A 17,900-nucleotide genomic window follows, 5' to 3' on the forward strand; every position below is an offset into this window, starting at 1 on the left:
TCTGATACCTATGACGCTCTTTGCAAAGGAAGCTGCCTTAAGCGTTGCCAGTCCTAAATCCCCTATCTTGACTGACCCTGTAGGTCCAGTTATGAAAATGTTGTCGCACTTGAGGTCTCTGTGGATGATGGGAGGCGTCCTGGTGTGAAGAAAGTGAAGGCCTTTCAGGATCTGTCTGCACCAACTTCTCAGCACTTTGGGTTTCATTATCTTTAAACGCTTCAGATAACTGAAGGAAACAAATGTAAGTTTAAGTTAATGACGGTAAAACGGCACAAAATAAAATAAACAGATAAATGTAAATCTGACCAGTCACATTTTATCTACAACAGTCCTGTCTTCATGAATACTCACGTTTTTAGAGTTCCTGAAGTCATGAGTTCTGTTACCAAAACGATGCACTTCTTTCCCTTCAGAGGAGACTCCCAGAAGTCGTAAAAACGAACGATGTTGGGATGCTGAAGACCTTTTAACATCTCCGCCTCCTCTTTGAAGCGCTGTCGTTCAACTTTTGACAGCTTACGGTCCTGGAAGGCAAGACGATTATAAAAGCAATATTCAAAAATGACTTGTGTAAGTCTTTAAACAAAATGGTTTGTATTAAATAGATGCAAAACCTGTCACCTCCCCTGCACGTTTTAATGTCTTTTATGTAATAAGTGCGTCGTCTTTATTTGATCTGAAACAGATTGTGGACACGGACAGATAGACGTGTGACAAACCACAGCCCCTCCAGGGAAAACAAACCTTGACATTACCACGGTCACACCCACAACAGACTGCAGTCTTCTGATGCCATCATTGATCTCTTCCATTTTTTTCGCCTCAGTCTCTTTCACACGTGTGCTCACTCACTAAACAGTTAGCTTGCCCCCCCCCTCCCCCAACGACTGCAATCCATCCTTTTCTCTGCACCCCTCACATCAACCACTCCCTTCATGATCACTAAACGTTCCCCATATAAAATGAAGCACCTTCCTCTCGATCCCTCTGCAGTTGTCCGAACCCGATCCTGCTCTGCTAGCACCTTGCTTATGTCCAGCCAAGTAACTTATTTCTGCATTTTTCTTTAAAAAAAAAAAAAGCATGAGCACAGAGCACTCAGCAGTAAGCAAGATCCCCTTCCACACAGGCATTGTCGTCGGAACACATTAACGAATCTGGTGCGGTCTATTTAATTATTCAACCAGTCAAGTCCTCCTCTGATACAACAAAAATATTTAAATCTGCCTGAATAACCTAAAGTAGCAATAAAAATGTGCTATGATTTTTGTTTTTTTGACGATTGGGGTGTTATGGTGATGATGCATGGCGTGCGTGTGAGAATGTGGCCTATCGGCTTTTGTGTGCAAGTGTATGGGGGGGTGGGGATTTTCACTGCGCTCTTCTGAAGTCCCATGAATAATTCAGTTCTGCAGAGAACTCTTTCTGCCAAAAGCGAGCTAAGAAATGGCAGGCCGGGTTATCCCCAGGCGCTCTCCTCTTGCACAGGAGCATCAGATGCTCTGAGGTTTACCTGTGACACGTCTTAAAGGGGAAACGGGAGGAAAATATAAAGACGGGTTGAAGTTTATTTAACTAATGGAAAGGTCAGCCTTCATCCTTCAAAAGACAAAACGTTTGTCCCCCCCCCCCCCCCCTTTTTATGGCCTCCTCTCCTTATCTCTCCTCTCATCACTCAGGAATTCTGCAGCTTTAAATAACCCTCATCTCACAGTGTTTCCCATGCTCCAATCACACTTCACTCACACCCTTCCATTTGTTCACCCATTCACCATTAAATCTCTGATGAACCAGTCTACAAAAACTATATTTAAATATTTATACATTTTCTTCATCATTTGATGTATTTGCATTCATTGTGTCTACTTTTATTGTTCAATTTAGATATATTTTGTTTCTTGTATACAGATTAATTTTTGATTTAAAGTATAATTCTTGTTTTGTGATTTGTACATCTGTAATAAATTTGAACTAAAGGCTGCAGCTCATCTTTAAACATGTTTGAGGGAAATATTCCTGAGAGATCCAAGAATTTTGTGTCTTTTTATGATTTTTCAGCCAAGTTAAATTTAATTAACAGGTTATTTAACACATTAAAGTCATTAAAGTGAAAACAGGATTTCATGATAAAGCCGGCACCATTTATTTATTTTTTTTTAATCTTCACTAATAAAAAAAAAATATATATATATATTATATACATTATTTTTTGTACAAAAAATGTTTTTAAAAAAATCGTTTTCCACCCTCCGTCCCAGACCAGTCCCAGTCCGCCCCCGTCTACTGGGGCTCAGTGGCTCGGGATCCGGGAGCACGCGAGGCTGGGGTTCGGCCTCGCGTGCTTCTTCGTGTCGGCAGCTCGTATGATCCTCCGCGGTGACTATCTCGCTCTGAATTGTGTTGTCGGTCACCTAACACAAAAAAGGCCTGCACTTCAGCATTAGACCACGGTGTTGTCATTATTGTTTTAAAAATCTTAAAAATAAGTCCTGCCGCTGCTCCAAGTTCGAGTAATTGCAAACGGCGGATCGGGTTGTTTTGAAAAGTTTCTCAAAGAACTAGTGACTCTGCCCCTTGACCAATCAGAGCCAGACAGTGTTCTGACGTCACGTTTAGGTGCCAGCTCAGCTTGCTTAGTACTCCAGAGAAGAAGGGACTGAAAAGAGGGCTGGTTCCACGAATAATTGGTAGTGGAAAAAGCCTTGGAACCGTACCGAGCCGAGCCGTGCTGAAGAGGGGCTATGGAAAAAGGGCTTTCTGTTTGTCATCTTTAGCAGACAATTGAGGATTCTCCATTATTCACAAGCCACATGCACCGCAGCCTCAAGTGTTATCACTGTCTAAATACAAAAATGTATGCAGCCTATAATACTAAAAGCACACTACTGCATCATCAAAACAGCAAATTGTAATGTCATGGAAGATATTTCAGTTTCAGATAGGTATGTGGGTGCTTTATAAATAGACACTCGTTTTGATAAATCTATGGTTTGAAACAAATATTAACTCTGCGTTGGCAATTGAATGCACATAAAAAAACATTGTTCAGCTCAAAGAATGCAGCTTTACATTACAACAAGAGATAAAAACAAAACACATGCACAACCACAACAAACTAATGGGCTGCAAAAAGAGAAAAAACAGATTGTGACATCAGCAGGAAGTGATCCATAAAACTACGTTCCACTCTGCTGCCACCTACTACATCAGTGTGCTCAGCTCTGCAGCCGTGGCAGCAGCACACAGCAGCGTACCCTTACAAAAGTAAACGGACTCGGCAACATTAACGTATTGGTCATAGAAATTCTTTAGGAAAGCAGAATATACCATCTACTATCCTTTGCTTATTGAAGCATAATCATAGCCTAACGTCGCACACTACCTCAATACAATAGCATCTTGTTTGTTTCAAAGGAACACATCATTACACTAAAGAGGACATCAACCTTTCCAAATGTAGGAGTAAATGCAATAAACCTGCATTAGTTCAAAGACCCAGCATCATTAGATTCTTAAAAGATTGTCATAAAGTGACCAGGCTGCTGACGAAGAACATAGGAAAAGTTTTACCTGTTTTAAACAGTGGAATGTAGACAAAAAAATGCAAGTTTAAACTATAATAAACACACTGAAGTCACCTTTAGAGATGGATGTATAGTACGTTATAATACAGTATTATTCAAATAGCTTTATTGTGCTGTCAAAGCCAGAGGGGTTGTAAAGATTAGCAGATTTCAATTGAAAGTCAATTTTATAGTCAAAGATCTAGAACAAACGACATCACATTGTGATTTAATACAAAATACCATAAACCACTTGACGACTCGAGTCAACATTTCAAAGTTGATTGATTGAGGTTGGAAATGGAAAACAGTCACATCAACATCTGATTAAATCTGTAGAGTGGTTTTGCACCATTATCTTGCAGGAGCACACCGAGAGTAAGTCGAGTCAAGCGTCTCCCTCCCACAGGCCAAACGCCCCGATCGAACATGTCCACCATAACTCAATCAGGTGAAAACAAACATAAACATGTTGGCCAACGTTACACTGCATGCAACGCTTCATGAAATTCATAAAGACATTAATTATCACAAGGAAGGAGCGATAGACATAAGTTTTCAAGCCTTGATTAAATATGGTGGAAGTGAGATCTGAGCACTTTCCCGCTGAGACGTCAGTGAACAATGCTAATGCAGCTAGCTCAGTCAAGAGCACCAACAACACACGAGAGACATTAAAAACGGCTTTTCAACCACAACCTTTTGGGTCAGATTTGTCATCGGTTTAAACAGAGGGGCTCCCATGAAAATAGCTCTGAGATGCTGCCCTAACTTATCATTACAGCCTCCCTAATCTTCATGGCACCGTGCGTTTTAACAGCCCAACACATTGCATGGTGCCATATCATCAGACTAACTGATGACATCTGTTCAGTAAGAAAGACCAAAAAGCAGCTGCTCTGATGGGCATGTTCAACTGAGAGATTATATCTGGGTAGGCTGAGTTGTCACTTGTAGGGGTGCATAATTACGGACCAAGAATGATCAATACTGAACTGTTCATTTCATTTTTTTACCCCACAGTAATTATTTGAACGTATGTGCTTCAATAAGCTACTGTTATTAACCACGCCAAATCACCTGAAGTACAGTCTTTGTATGGTTTGGGTATAACAAATGGCTATTTAGGCTCATACGTGCAATACTGATGATCACAAAACAATGCATCCCACTAACCCACAGCTGAAAGCAGGTTGAAGAGACGTAGCTGGATAGTTTGGGGCACATCTGTTACCATCACAAACACAGACTGCAGCTCCAGGACACATGTGCTGCTGAATGTGCAAAAGAGATGCACCAATATGGTGCCACTAAGCCTAACAAAACAACCTTTAATTTCTTTTTAGCATTTTCTTTTAAGAACTTTTTTTCGCTCCAAACCCCAAAATGATGGTAAAACTAAAAAGATGTTGGACTGTTCCTTACTCTTACAGAACCTCAGAAGAAAAAACGTTACCATAAATCAATTTAAATCACATCAAGGACGCTAAATGCATCAGAAGGGCAACAAGTTTATGCAACAGTGCTCAAATTCTGTTAAACTAGTCTCTGTCTGCTCGGGTCTTATCTGCAGCTCTAAATCCCATTTTCTGATTTCCCTATTGTGACCTCACTCACTGAAAATATTAACAACGTTTGTGTTTCGTAACAGTGTGACAAGGATTTCTGTTGACATTTTGTCAACAAAACTTCTGCTACAGTGTACTCATTCAACATTTGCTTAAGATGATTAAAAATAATAATCAGCTCTGCTTTGAGTGTACAGTATTACCAGTAGTTAAATAAACTTGCAAAGCACGCACTCATACATATAAACACTAAAAAACCACTGAAATGAGTCCAAAACCTTTAAATGGTAAATGGACTGTACTTGTAGCCTTTCTATCTACTCAAGATACTCAAAGCTCTTTACAACACAATCTGTAAATCCTTACCTGTAAAATAAAGCAATTTGAACCCATTGTCACAATATAACGCCTTATTAATCCATCTGAATGAAATGATTTTTTCTACTGAAATTCAGAGAACTGTTGAGTCTCGCTCAGTTTATTGACAACGACTATGACGACGTTTGCAATGTGAAATGATTCTGCTGGCTTGGCTGAAGGACGCAGGATAAAGTGCTTGGTCACAAGCAACACCCATCTTCACAAGACTGCAGCGCTTCCTCTGTTGTTGAAACAAACCCTGGTGCAGGGCGAGCATGAGCCAGCAGACTGCCAGCAGATGAATTGTAGCTCATCATTCATGCCTGCAGGAGGCTTTGACCATCAGCAGTGCCAGCAGTTCATCATGTTTTAGTGATGCAGACACTGCATACAAAAACCGTGCAGAACGCTACAACAGGTTTAGACAATCATGTTCAAACACTGTCCCACGAAATGGCCTCAAAGACCGGTCCGTCTTTATGTTGCCTCTGGCTGCTAACAAATTAGCGATGGAGCCGGCCACATCCCACACAAACGTGAGATTTCAGAAATGAAACGAGAGAAGCAAAAGAGGCGTGGAGCAAAACTCAGCTGCATTGACTTGGAGCGCAACACATCATGTGTGACAGCCAACTCCGTGCAACAGTTCTCTTTGTGCTTAACTTTCATTTTTTACTAAAAACTAAGTTGATCGACCTTCCCTCGATAATAAAATTGTTTTTGTCGTTTAATCCCACAACCAGGTGGTCGCCTAGACCTGTGTTTTGCAAAGTGGAGGCCGGGGGTGGGGGGGGGGCAGAAAGCTGGAGAGAAGATTAAAAAAAAAAAGCAAAAATAAAAAATAGTAAATAAATTAATTAATTATAAATTATAATAATTGCCCACTAGGGCAATCTGTATCTGTCATTTCCAGATAAACACACTTGAAAGAGGTTAGATTTCTGTCGTTTTGTTCTTCTGGTTGTAGTGAACTATCTGTCTCTGAGGACCTTCAGGGGACAGGAACTGTTCTTTCAATTGATTAATGCAACAGTTTGTTAAAAAGTTGTTTTTTTCAGTGGGAATATAATACAGCGTTTAAAACATGCTAGTTAATAACATCTTTATAATCAGCAGCTGTAATAATCAATAGAATATAATGAATAAAAGTTAAAACATTCTAAAAGTTGATGTTTCTTTACATATTTTGTAGTATTGTTTGTGGGTTTGCGAGGGGTGGGGGGGTGGGGGGGGCTCGGCCAGAAGCTAATGCTGATTGGGGGGGCCATGGCATGAAAGAGTTTGGAAACCCCTGGCCTAGACCATAGGTCATCACTTCACCTCATTATTGAGCTGCAAAGCCGGCTTAGAGTTTCACATCTTTTGGAGGGGGAGTCTGACCGCTACATATGGATTGATAACAACTAATAACGGCCATTTAATGGCTGATCAACACGTGTGTCTGTTACTACCTCGCTTTGCAGCACATAAAGGGCAGAGACGAGCTGGCTTCGACCCTCTCGCTGCCTCGGTCCAATCAGAAATCACACTGAGGCGGCTAAAAGACATCGAAGTCCTGGCTTAAAATGTTCTGTGAAAGTGCCCAAGGTTTCAGAGTTTATCATCTAAATTAAAATCATAATAACTATGTTTTAATGTCTAAACGTTTAAGTAAAATATCTCACACACCTACCAACATTCAGAAGCCGAAAACTACAATATCCGCTGTCAGCTGACAAGAAATCAAAAGCAATACAAATGTAAAGAGTCAAAATTACTATTTTCTGTTTGGACATTAACAAAAATTGAGACCAAAAACAATAAAAACGAGATTTCGTGATAAACAAATAGCCAACAAATAACTTTGGCACCTTAAATATAAAAATACAATGAAATAAAATGCATTAATGAGAAGAATAAATGAAGAAATTACTAATCTGTGTGGCGTGGGTGTTTAGGTGCAAACGAGTGAAGCCACTGGTGATTATGGAGACGAGTGGATTTAAACAAACATAAATCTCCTTTCTGTCTGAATCAGACTTATTTGACACAAAAACACACCAAACACATAAAATAATTGATTCGTCTTTGCAAAGAACTCCTCGTGTTTTACGTAACAATCAGATCTTTGTTTAGAGGCAAAGTGCTAATAAATTATTTACACTTAATAATTTATAGTTTCAGATAAATAACTAGTCTTTTTGTAAAATAAGCAGAAACACAAAAGCTATACTTGCGTAAACTCGGCTAAGGCAAAAAAAAAAAAAACATTAATTTGTTTATTAAAGCTATTTTTAGAGGGTTAAAAAAAGCATTTCAGTAATTTACATAGAAACTACCGTAGTTTTCTAGAAATACCTTTAAACACTGCAAGCATAATCAAAAAGTAAAATATATAATAATATATTAAAAATATTTCACTGGTATAAAAACATCTCACAAGCCAGTGGGTGAAAAAAAAAAAAAAAAGAAGTCAGTCAAGTGTTTTACAATTATATTAGATGAATAATAACTTCTCTAGAACTAAGCAGGATATAAATGTTAGTCAGGTTCTGTAATTTGTATTCTTAGGAAGATAATGGGAGGCGATGGATGGTGTCCAGCATGACAGCTGGCGATGACATCACCACACACCGCCACATAAACACCAGACATTCATGTTTAACGCTTCCACAGGCACTCGGCTTGTAAAAATAATTGGGTAGCCTGTAATATTAGCTACAAACAGCCAAATAGCTGTGGTGCTATGATACACAACCTGTCTTCTCCTAGCTTACGATAAATATTCAACAACTCTAAATGCACATGGCTGAAGACTTGTGAAGGCAGAATGCTGGTGCAAGACAAAATGGGAACAAGAAGCGTTACATTTCACAGATCAACGGTGCAGGCTCGAGGTGAGACACAGCAAAGACGAGAGCTGGGCTAAATAGAAATGATGTGGGTTGAACTCGGTGGCCTGGCCCAACTCTGCCCTGACTATTTTATGAAGCGTTGCAGAGAAGAACAGAGGCCGAGATGATTCAGCAGAATATCCAGACTAAACAGGCAGAGCACGCGCTGCGATCGTCTCCTTTATCCCTCATTTCTAAATCCTGTAGTGCAACCACTAAAATCAGTCCAAAAACTACATTTAGCGGTGATAAAACGTTCGCTGCCAAGTTTAAATACAACTGTTACGCAGACACTAATGTCCAGATGATGACGCTGAAGAAACAGGAAACTGGGCTGGAAAAATAAAGACTAAAAATATCCATGACAGTGGTCCTAAGCTGTTTCCAATGCTGGGAAACGCCGAGGACTAAGAAGGTCTGAAGGGTATTAACGCAGACCACTGCAGGAACAAGCAAAACTTGTTCATTTTTAGTCCTTTGAGACTTTTTAAAAGTTGTCAACAGTAACTTGACAAAACTTAGCCTGACTGAATAGTTCCAGCATTTTGTTTTAGCTTTAATAGTGTTCCTGCATGTAACCTCACAGCGGTGGCACTGATCGGTCCAAACGCTGCCATTCAGGTCTGGTTTAATCAGCTGGCAAAGACCGCATGCAGCAGTTTCTGATGGCGACTAAACGAGCTTGGAAACCCTACTCCATAGCACAAATGAAACGACAAACGTCAGCACAATTCTGCAGGAGGAAGCCATGATCAATATGTGTGACAGCTAAAGCATTCCTCTTCCGTTTTACTGTGAATGAGACCTGTTCCTCCAACGAACCTACAGAGGAAGTCAGCCGACCATTTCATCTTTCAAATGCCAGGACTTTAGACCAGAATGAAAAGGAGCAAGAAACATTATGAAAACATCGTCATGTTCCTTGTTAACTTCTCTGGAACAAACAGCCCAAGGTGATTTCTGAAGTAGTTCAGCACGGTGCTCGTGTTTGCTTGTTGAGGGGAAACGAAGAAAGTTATTAGCAACGCATTTTTAACATAAATATAACAAAACAAACGTTCCCGGAATTAAAAACATGTTTTTATTCCCCGTCTTTTTCATCTGTGTGCAACTGCTTTAAACATGCATACAACTAAAATCTAAATGTTGGATAAAATAAAATTTCTTGACTCGTTCTGCTAATAAACCAGAGTAAAATTTTTAACCTTGTTAATGTGTCTGTGCATTTATCTTAGATCAGTTCAAAAACAACACTGTAAACAACAAAAAAAATGTTGTAACAATTTTATTTTTTTAAACACCAATGTTTATTTTTCCACAATTGTGCCTAAGTTTTATACATAAACAACACGGAACTAAAAAAAAAAAAAAACATTTAAAAGTTTTAGTGGTGCATGTTTTTCAAAGTGGCACTGGATGTTTGTTTTAGTTATTTAAAAATGTATATTTTAAATGTTGATTTTGAGCTATACATTTTTCCTGTGAAGATCTTTTTACAGTCAAATATTTTAACTGATAATCAACAAATCCAACTTTTTATACTATTCATTATAATTCATTCATATTCATTTTAATTCAATGAGCTTTTTGGGCTCGACAACAAAAGGACATTAATCATCATAAGTAAATAACATCAACAGTGCCGTGGGTTGAATCTCTTTTTAGAGCTTTTTTTTTTATAACTATGTGAAACAGGGTTTTTTTTTTTTTTTTTTTTTTTTTTAGTTCCTGCTGTTTTGGACAAATGTTCTAAACAAAAAATGGATTAATTCTTTTTAATTTTAGTGGGATTTTTTTAAACCTAATTTTAAATGTTAATTTTATGAAGGACATGTTATAAAAGTAAAACCAGAAAAGTCTTATATGTTCTAGTAGAGCCTTGCTTCTGTCGACATGGGTGCTACACTTTCTAAACAAACCAATATATTTATAATTCCATCATACGCCCAATCCTAAAATCAGTGCAAAAAGCTAAATATCTGAATCACAAGTTCAGTTTTATACTGAATATAAGATTAGTTAAATAAAAGAACTGTACAAAGTTAAAGGTTCAGCATGTTAAATGGGCTGAAAACTAACATTTGGATCTAAGAAATAAGAGTAAAGTGAGGCCTTTTGTTTTTTTAGTCATTACATAAACTTAGCAATGCAGACATTAAGCAGATTGTGTATTAAAAATAATCCTCGCTTTTTCACCAAAACAATAAAGACGTCTGATCAGAATACAAAGGTATGCCAGGTGGGTTCAAGCAAAAGCCCCACCTAATTATGTTAATACACCTAATGAGCTGTGGCGACATTTTTAATGCGTGAAAATGGAACAAAGAGGTCAAAGTGCATTTAGCCGGGTCGTCTTGATGTACGGTGCAATGCTGAAAGTTTCAAGACAAAGCTGTACCCATTAGACAAGTGTTGTGGCACGACATGTACAGATTCAGGTTATAAAGTATTTTTTAACATTTAGTGTTTGTAAAGAACAAAATTAAGGGGGTGATGACCACAACAATATTTGAGGTACCCATTAAAAAAAAATTTTGCTTTTAGGCCTTGTCCATACAAGAATACTTTTTTCCTACAGCTGCACATTAAATTAATTAATCCATACACACACACATGCGCGCACACATACACACACACACACACACACACACACACACACACAATATCAGCTATATCTATCAAAATAGCACAGGAAAGCTTGGACTGGAATAAATTAGGGATACATGATAATATCGGCATGGTATCGTATCGGACGATATTAGCGATAAAGTTAAATATCGACAATTCCATCAAAATAACTCAGTTCCAGTTTTAAGTTAATTTTTAATTTAAGAAACTGTCAAATACATCTATAAATGCACTACTACTTATGCACTTTTCACTTGTCGCTTGTGAACGATTTGGGTTTAGATTTGTGAAAATTTACAAATTTGCACTGTTCGAGTGTTGTCGTTGTGTTAGAGAGTAAATGTCATGAATAAATTTAACATTAAACATAATCCAAGTTGAAGTGTTACAACATTTTCAGCTCCCTTTTTGGCATCTGCATTTGGTAGCAGGCCAAACTGACAAAGACCATGCAGAATAATGTAGTGTTTTAATTCCACAGCAGAGAAAAATATGTAGGTCTGGGGGTGGGGTTGGGGGGGGTGGGGGTGGATATCGGTATTGGTAACGGGTTATCGGCCAAATAAGTTTTAACATATTGGCATATTGGACAAAAATCCAATATTGTGCATTTCTAGAATAAGTCACACATTTATATATTTTAAACTTAAAGATATTGCTGAATTAAAGAACGTTTTGGGGAGATGTATTCAAGCGTTTTGTAGCAGAATGAGGAAATCATATCTACATATGAAGTATTCAGAAAGTGTGAATTCAACAAGACATTTCCTGGATCCCATTCCTGGCATTCATTTCCTTGAAGACAACATGAGGCAATAAACACTTTATATAGCCAGTCTTCTTTCAGAGGAACTAACCAAATCCGCTTCTCTTTCAAATAACTTTTTACTTAAAAATCATGTTTAAAGTGGCGTTATGAAACCAGCAAGCTTGGTTTCTAATAGACAAAGTGCATAAATAAATGGAAACTTTCCATCATCTCTGCTGGAGCAACATTGCTGTGCTCCAGACAACAGGTTTGTCTTTCCTCAAGCTCTTTCGATGGAGTGACACAGGGACTCAGGCATGTCTGAAGATGAGCCTCACTGATATCACAGAGTCCGACTGTCCTCCCTTTCCTGATCCACTTACTGCAAAATGAGCTGTAACCAACGAACCACTTGAGTTTCTCCAACTTTATTTCCCTTTTGTCCAAATGAGCAACCATTCAGGAGTTGCAACTGTTCGCTATACGCATTTATTTTTATAAAACAAGACCCGTACACTATAGTTTAAACCACATCCCGAGATTCGACTGAATCCATGGGTTTAGCTAACTAGTATCTATAATTAATTACCCAGTTGCTCTTGAGTTTATCTGCTGGTTTGTTAGGTTCAAGAAATCCAGAATCACTGATTTCACTGCCATGGCATCATCTGGTGCTCAGCACTTACAAGCCAGGAATCCAAAATAATCTGCAGAAAACGAGCTTGCTGCCAAATATCACAGAAAAGCATGCGCACCTTCAGAGGTCTGTGTGAGTGCACATAGCATTTAACGAGATAAAAACCTACATTCGGAGTCACAACTGGCAGAAACAGGAAGTTTCACGGGTTTAAAACTCTTGATTCCAGGCAGCAAAGAGGGAATACGACAAAGCAAGCAAACAGAAACACAAGAAGTGTTTAAACAGCAAGGGAAAACTCTGGCATCTTCTCTCAGATTAACATCACTGCTTGAGCCAGGGCCATCTGTGTTATGCTAGAAGTCTGGCACAGAAACAGAGATGTGGGGGAGATGGGCATGGAAGGAGGGGCAGACTTCAAGGGACGGAGATAAAAAAAATTTAAAAAAAAGAAACCAATACATTTTAATATCCAGGTAAGAGTCATGTGACCAGAGCAATTACTAGGTTCAACCACACGTCCCAACGTTTTCCAAAGAAAACTAACAACTAATCTGAACAATATCTCCTTGCAAGGCTTGAGGGGAAACATGCGTAAGACAGGAATGAAATCTTTCCTGGACTTGCCGATACCTGTTTGACAATGTTGTTGATTGGAACCGAGATTGTGAGCAGAGTGCGTTATTCTTGGCTCCGAGGACCAGGTTTTTAATCTTCTACCAAGCCTTCACACAATCATCTAAACCTGGGAGTATCAAGGCCGGTGACAATCTTTTAGACTGACCTAAATATTTTAGAGTGCAGAACATGATGCTTCTTGAAATATAATGGTTTAGGATTTATTAGTCGAGCTGTCCTGTGCGATATTGCGCTCACTGATAAGAGACAACAAAGCTTCAATTGAGTACTATAAACAATATCAAGAGAACTTTCTTGTACACAAGTGTCAGTATTTTAAACTATTACCATATATCATTTGTTTTTATTGTATACTTGATGCAGGCCTCCTCCATTGTTTCTTTTTTATTATTGTTGACTAAATTTGGAAGCTTAGATTACAGTTTCCTTATGCATGCTCAATAATCCAGGTAGAAAAAAAAAAGTTAAGCCTGGTCCTCTGGACATTCAAAAAACAACGATCCATCGTGAGGCTGATGGCCCCCCTTGGTCATGTGAGCAGCTGGTTTTGGTTGTCGGCAGCAAACTGGTCCATCCACTACGAGAAGGTGCTATTTATAAGACGGAGCTGAATACAGCACCTCAGACTGAAGAAGTCTTTCGGATGAAAGACTAAACGTTTCTACTTTGTTGTTGTTGTTGTTTTGTTTTTTGAATGTCCAGAGGACCAGACTTGACTTTTTTTAAACTTAGATTACAATATTTAGAGTAATAATAAGTGTTTTACTCTACTCTTTTCTTGATCGTTATTGTTGATTACTCCCAACTGTTCACTGACGTTATACAATAAATAATTTTTTGCTGCAGTCAAACCGTCATCTGCGCCACAAAAACATGCATGTAATCTGTCATTATGGTCATCTTCTGGCGCATTCGCACAGGATAACCAAAGCCTGAGATTTAACGGACATCTACAGAATCTTCCGGTTGATGTCAACGCGCTGCATTGTCACGACTGGGCCGATCCATAATAATGTGCTTAATGTGCGGGCTGGACCGGTCTCGGGCTTTTAATGTGGTTTTAAGAATCAGCACAAAGAAAACTAAAGAATGCACAATATAAAATTGTGTTAATCTATTTATTGAGGTGGAGGCAGGTTCAACCAGCCAGTTTAAGAGGTTAAAAAAAAGCCACGTTAAGCTCAGGACCCGTCACCAGCCACACACATCTGCTGACCCACTGGTTGAAATGGACTTGCGAACTGTCCAGGTGTCCCCCACCTCTCGCACAGTGATGGCTGGGCATGGGCACCAGCGACTCCCGCTACCCGAAAAGGAAGAAGCTGGTAAATATAATGAATGAATGGATGGATGGATGGATGGATGGATGGATGGATGGATGGATGGATGGATGGATGGATGGATGGATGGATGGATGGATGGATGGATGGATGGATGGACAGATGGATGGATGGATGATGGATAGACAAACAGATGGATGGATGGTTGGTTGGTAGAATGGGTGGTTGGATGGTTGGATGGATGTTAGATGGATGGTTGGATAGACAAACAGATGTATGGTTGGATGGATTGTTGGTTGGTTGGATGGATGGATGGATGTTGGATAGACAAACAGATGGGTGGTTGGATGGATGGTTGGACAGATGGATGGGTCAGCTGATCACCCGTGCGTCTCTGCACCTGCCGTCATCTGCGGTGAAATAAGTAGCAACATCTACCAAAGCCGAAGCGAGCAGCGCGTTCATATAGTCTCAAAAACGCCTCATTACATATCAGATCCTGCACATTTCTGTTCAAATCACAGAGATGTCTATTCACAATGGATTAATATCACAGGACCTCGGAGTTCAGCAAAATATAGTAGGTAATTTGCGAGGGAATTTTTACTTTACAAATTACTGACATGGCCGATTCACATGGGATTAACAACACAGACAATCTCCGTAATTATTACAAATAGCATGTGGTCCCTAGGTAAAACTAATCCCATGCGAATAGGGCTTATACATTATTTAAAAAAGATCCCTTTTAGGTCGTCCACGCAAAAACACCAGAGGTGTTTTGAGATTTTCTCACTCTGGAACCAGTTTAAATAAAAAAAATTACCAGTTTGGGTGCTTCAGCAATGTCATTTCCATATGAATGCATGGCTGAAATGATAAAGAAAACTTTTGATCATTTTTCTAAAACTGTTCTCCTGTATACAAGTCTTTAAGTAGGTTTAAAGACGCACCACATATGAGGACATTGTTTAACTTGACGTCCAGAGAAAATGACACCTGTCATTGTGTTTATAATTCAGCGTCTCATTCGTCACATTTAAATCAGCACTTATTTAAATCACGATTCAGTTTAAAGTTGCTCACCAAAGTCAGTAAAAATATTAAAGAGTTTAAAAGATTAACATCAGCTGGTGTGGAATAAAAACGCTGGACCCGGTGACATGAACCTAACGTTTTGTTTTAGTTTCATCCAGCTGTTCGTTTTCATAGAGGTGAACGAAAATTATTCTGAGTCACGCAAAGGGATAGCAGTTGACTAAAATACTAATAGTCAGACAATTACGTAGAAGTTGTGGGAGATCTAATGACTGCAGCACTTTTTCAAAGTTGACCTCTACCGAGTGTCCATTAGTGGATATTTTCATGTGCCAATAAAGAAAAAAAGAAAATGCAGTAAATTGCTTCCTGTTTCACATTTTAAATCGAAGCAACTCTGTTCGTCAAGCTGATGAAGACGTGCAAATGTTCAGCCTGAATGACGACATCCGAACAAAGCCACAAGCCTTACTCGCTCCAAAGCTGCATCATCTTTTGGGTCTTTGAATGCTCGGGTGCCTCGAATCTGTGGCGTCAACAGGTTTCATTATTTTAGATGCATCAAGCATTCTTTTGCATCAAAGGTTACTGACGCAGCATGTTTTGAGTTCCCCTGCACATTGACCGCTGCACAGTTCCCAGCAGGCCACGCAGCACACCTCAGCTGCTTCCTGTCTCTCTCGAACCTCCTGTTGCAGAGGGAGAGATGCTCAGAGTGGAACCAGTCTGCCACACAACTGGGAGAATGCATGCACGCTTCTCCAAGGCTCCACTTATCACACTGTCGACAGGGCTTTAGTTCAACAAAATAAAATCGAGTTGATAAAACAAAGTGCTTGAATTAATCCTTTACAGTTTAGCTAAATTGTGGAGAATAACAAATGCAGAGGAGGTTTACTTTCTTTGAGGGGTCAGTCATGCCTGCTATAGTCCCCGTTAAGCCTCCTGGGAGACGGAGGGGGAAGAGAAATAATCCCCGTTGCCGTCTCCAAAGGACGGAAATAATTAGTTAATACCTTTGAACAGTCTTGTGCTTGTGATTTTCCTATCTGTGTAATGCAAGAAAGTATAATTTCGATGTCAATTTACAAACCTGTGACACTTTTTTCTGTGATCCATCTAATAAGATGTTTTGAACCTATATGGACAACTGACTTCTCCCTAAAGACAACTTTATTCTGCTACTGTGATTAACAGTTGCATTAACATTAATCAGTGGATTATTGTGCGTTTATAGTATATATAATGCTTGTATTTAAACACTTTCTTGTATCCCCGTAGTTTAAAATGCAGAAATATTTACCCCTTCCTGATTCGATAACAGCCACTTTGTTTGCTCTTATATAAAGCAGATGAAGAGAGCTTGAGAATGAGATGCAAATGTGTTTTTTTTTTTTACCTGCAGTTCACACCAGGCCACCTCCACCCAAGTATCTGTATCCAGGCCCTTGTAGACCGTTTTAAAGGAACCCCTGCCGAGCTCGATGTCAAATTTAAGGAAGCGTCCTCCTGGAGATGTGGACACTGCCTTCATCTCAGCTTCCTCTTCGTTCTCCTCACTGGCTGCCTTGACAGCAACTTTCCCCACATCACTGCAAGTCACATTCAAAGCCTGTCCACCTCTCTCCCGGTCCTCATCGGCGCTGGTGCTCTCTGTCGCGCTGTCCTTCTGCCCACATTGACTTTCTGTGCTGGAACTCTCTTGTATTCCACAGCCCGTCCCCAGAGTCCTGTCCACTATTGTTCTCAAGTTAATGTTCAGGATTTTACTCGTGCTGCAGTCACTTTCAGGCATTTCAAACGTCTGCTCATCCACGTCTGAGAACCACAGGCTTTTCCTGATGAACCTTTGGTGCACGGTCTTCTGATAGACGGAAGAAGTGCTGGGATCACTGCCACCTCTCACTACAGAGTCTCTCCCATCACCCACGTTATTTACCACCAGAGAACTGGGCACAGAGGAGAACTTGGGCTCCTGGGGGGGCTCAGAGTTCGCATTTGCCTCCATCATGCTTTTTAATAACGATTTTTAAAAAGTCCCTTCACTTTGGCTTCCAGGTGGTTGGTGTCATCATGGCTTCCAGTTCTCCTAAACGCAGCTTTACAGATGAATACCTGCAGCACCCACCCGGTGACGCAGTTTGTCAGCAGAGGCCTTGAACGCAGCACGGAGATGCACGACACGGGCGAGACTTCATCAGATAGAAAAGCTGCAAAACAAATTCTGCCCGTCAGTGAAACAAAAAACAAATTCAACCATTCATCATGTGCGAGGCAACACCGGAGCTCTGCAGTGGCTTTAAGCGCCTCTGCAACCACGTAAGAAGTTAAACTGCTCAACAAAACCCAGGTGGGACACTGAAGACCAGCTCCATCTTCGTTCAGGTGAACATCAGCCAAGCGGACGACCCGCGAACAATTAGTGGTTAAACACAACAATTACACTAAACTATAAAACGAGGCCATGCTTACCTTTAAGGAAAGCGCAGAAAGGACGCTCAGCACGGATGAAACGAACGTGTCAGCGAGTCCACGACAAAAATGTGGAGTTTTAAAAACGCCC

At 39.8% G+C, this 17,900-nt stretch overlaps 1 protein-coding gene across 1 annotated transcript in view; it reads right to left on the reverse strand.

Moving 5' to 3' along the window:
• The window catches only part of LOC119417503 (serine/threonine-protein kinase WNK2), a 41,558-nt gene extending 24,213 nt beyond the window's left edge, over positions 1-17,345 (reverse strand). Inside the window, exons 1-3 of the mRNA XM_037684715.1 lie at positions 16,737-17,345; positions 355-527; positions 9-229 (exon numbers count right to left, since the gene is read on the reverse strand). Coding sequence (XP_037540643.1) covers positions 9-229; positions 355-527; positions 16,737-17,345 — 1,003 coding nt within the window. The remainder of the gene's footprint in view (positions 1-8; positions 230-354; positions 528-16,736) is intronic.
• Positions 17,346-17,900: the final 555 nt, after the last annotated feature.

The sequence above is a fragment of the Nematolebias whitei genome, chromosome 11, assembly GCF_014905685.2.
Source record: "Nematolebias whitei isolate Nwh7 chromosome 11, NemWhi1, whole genome shotgun sequence".
NCBI classification, from domain to species: Eukaryota; Metazoa; Chordata; class Actinopteri; order Cyprinodontiformes; family Rivulidae; genus Nematolebias; species Nematolebias whitei.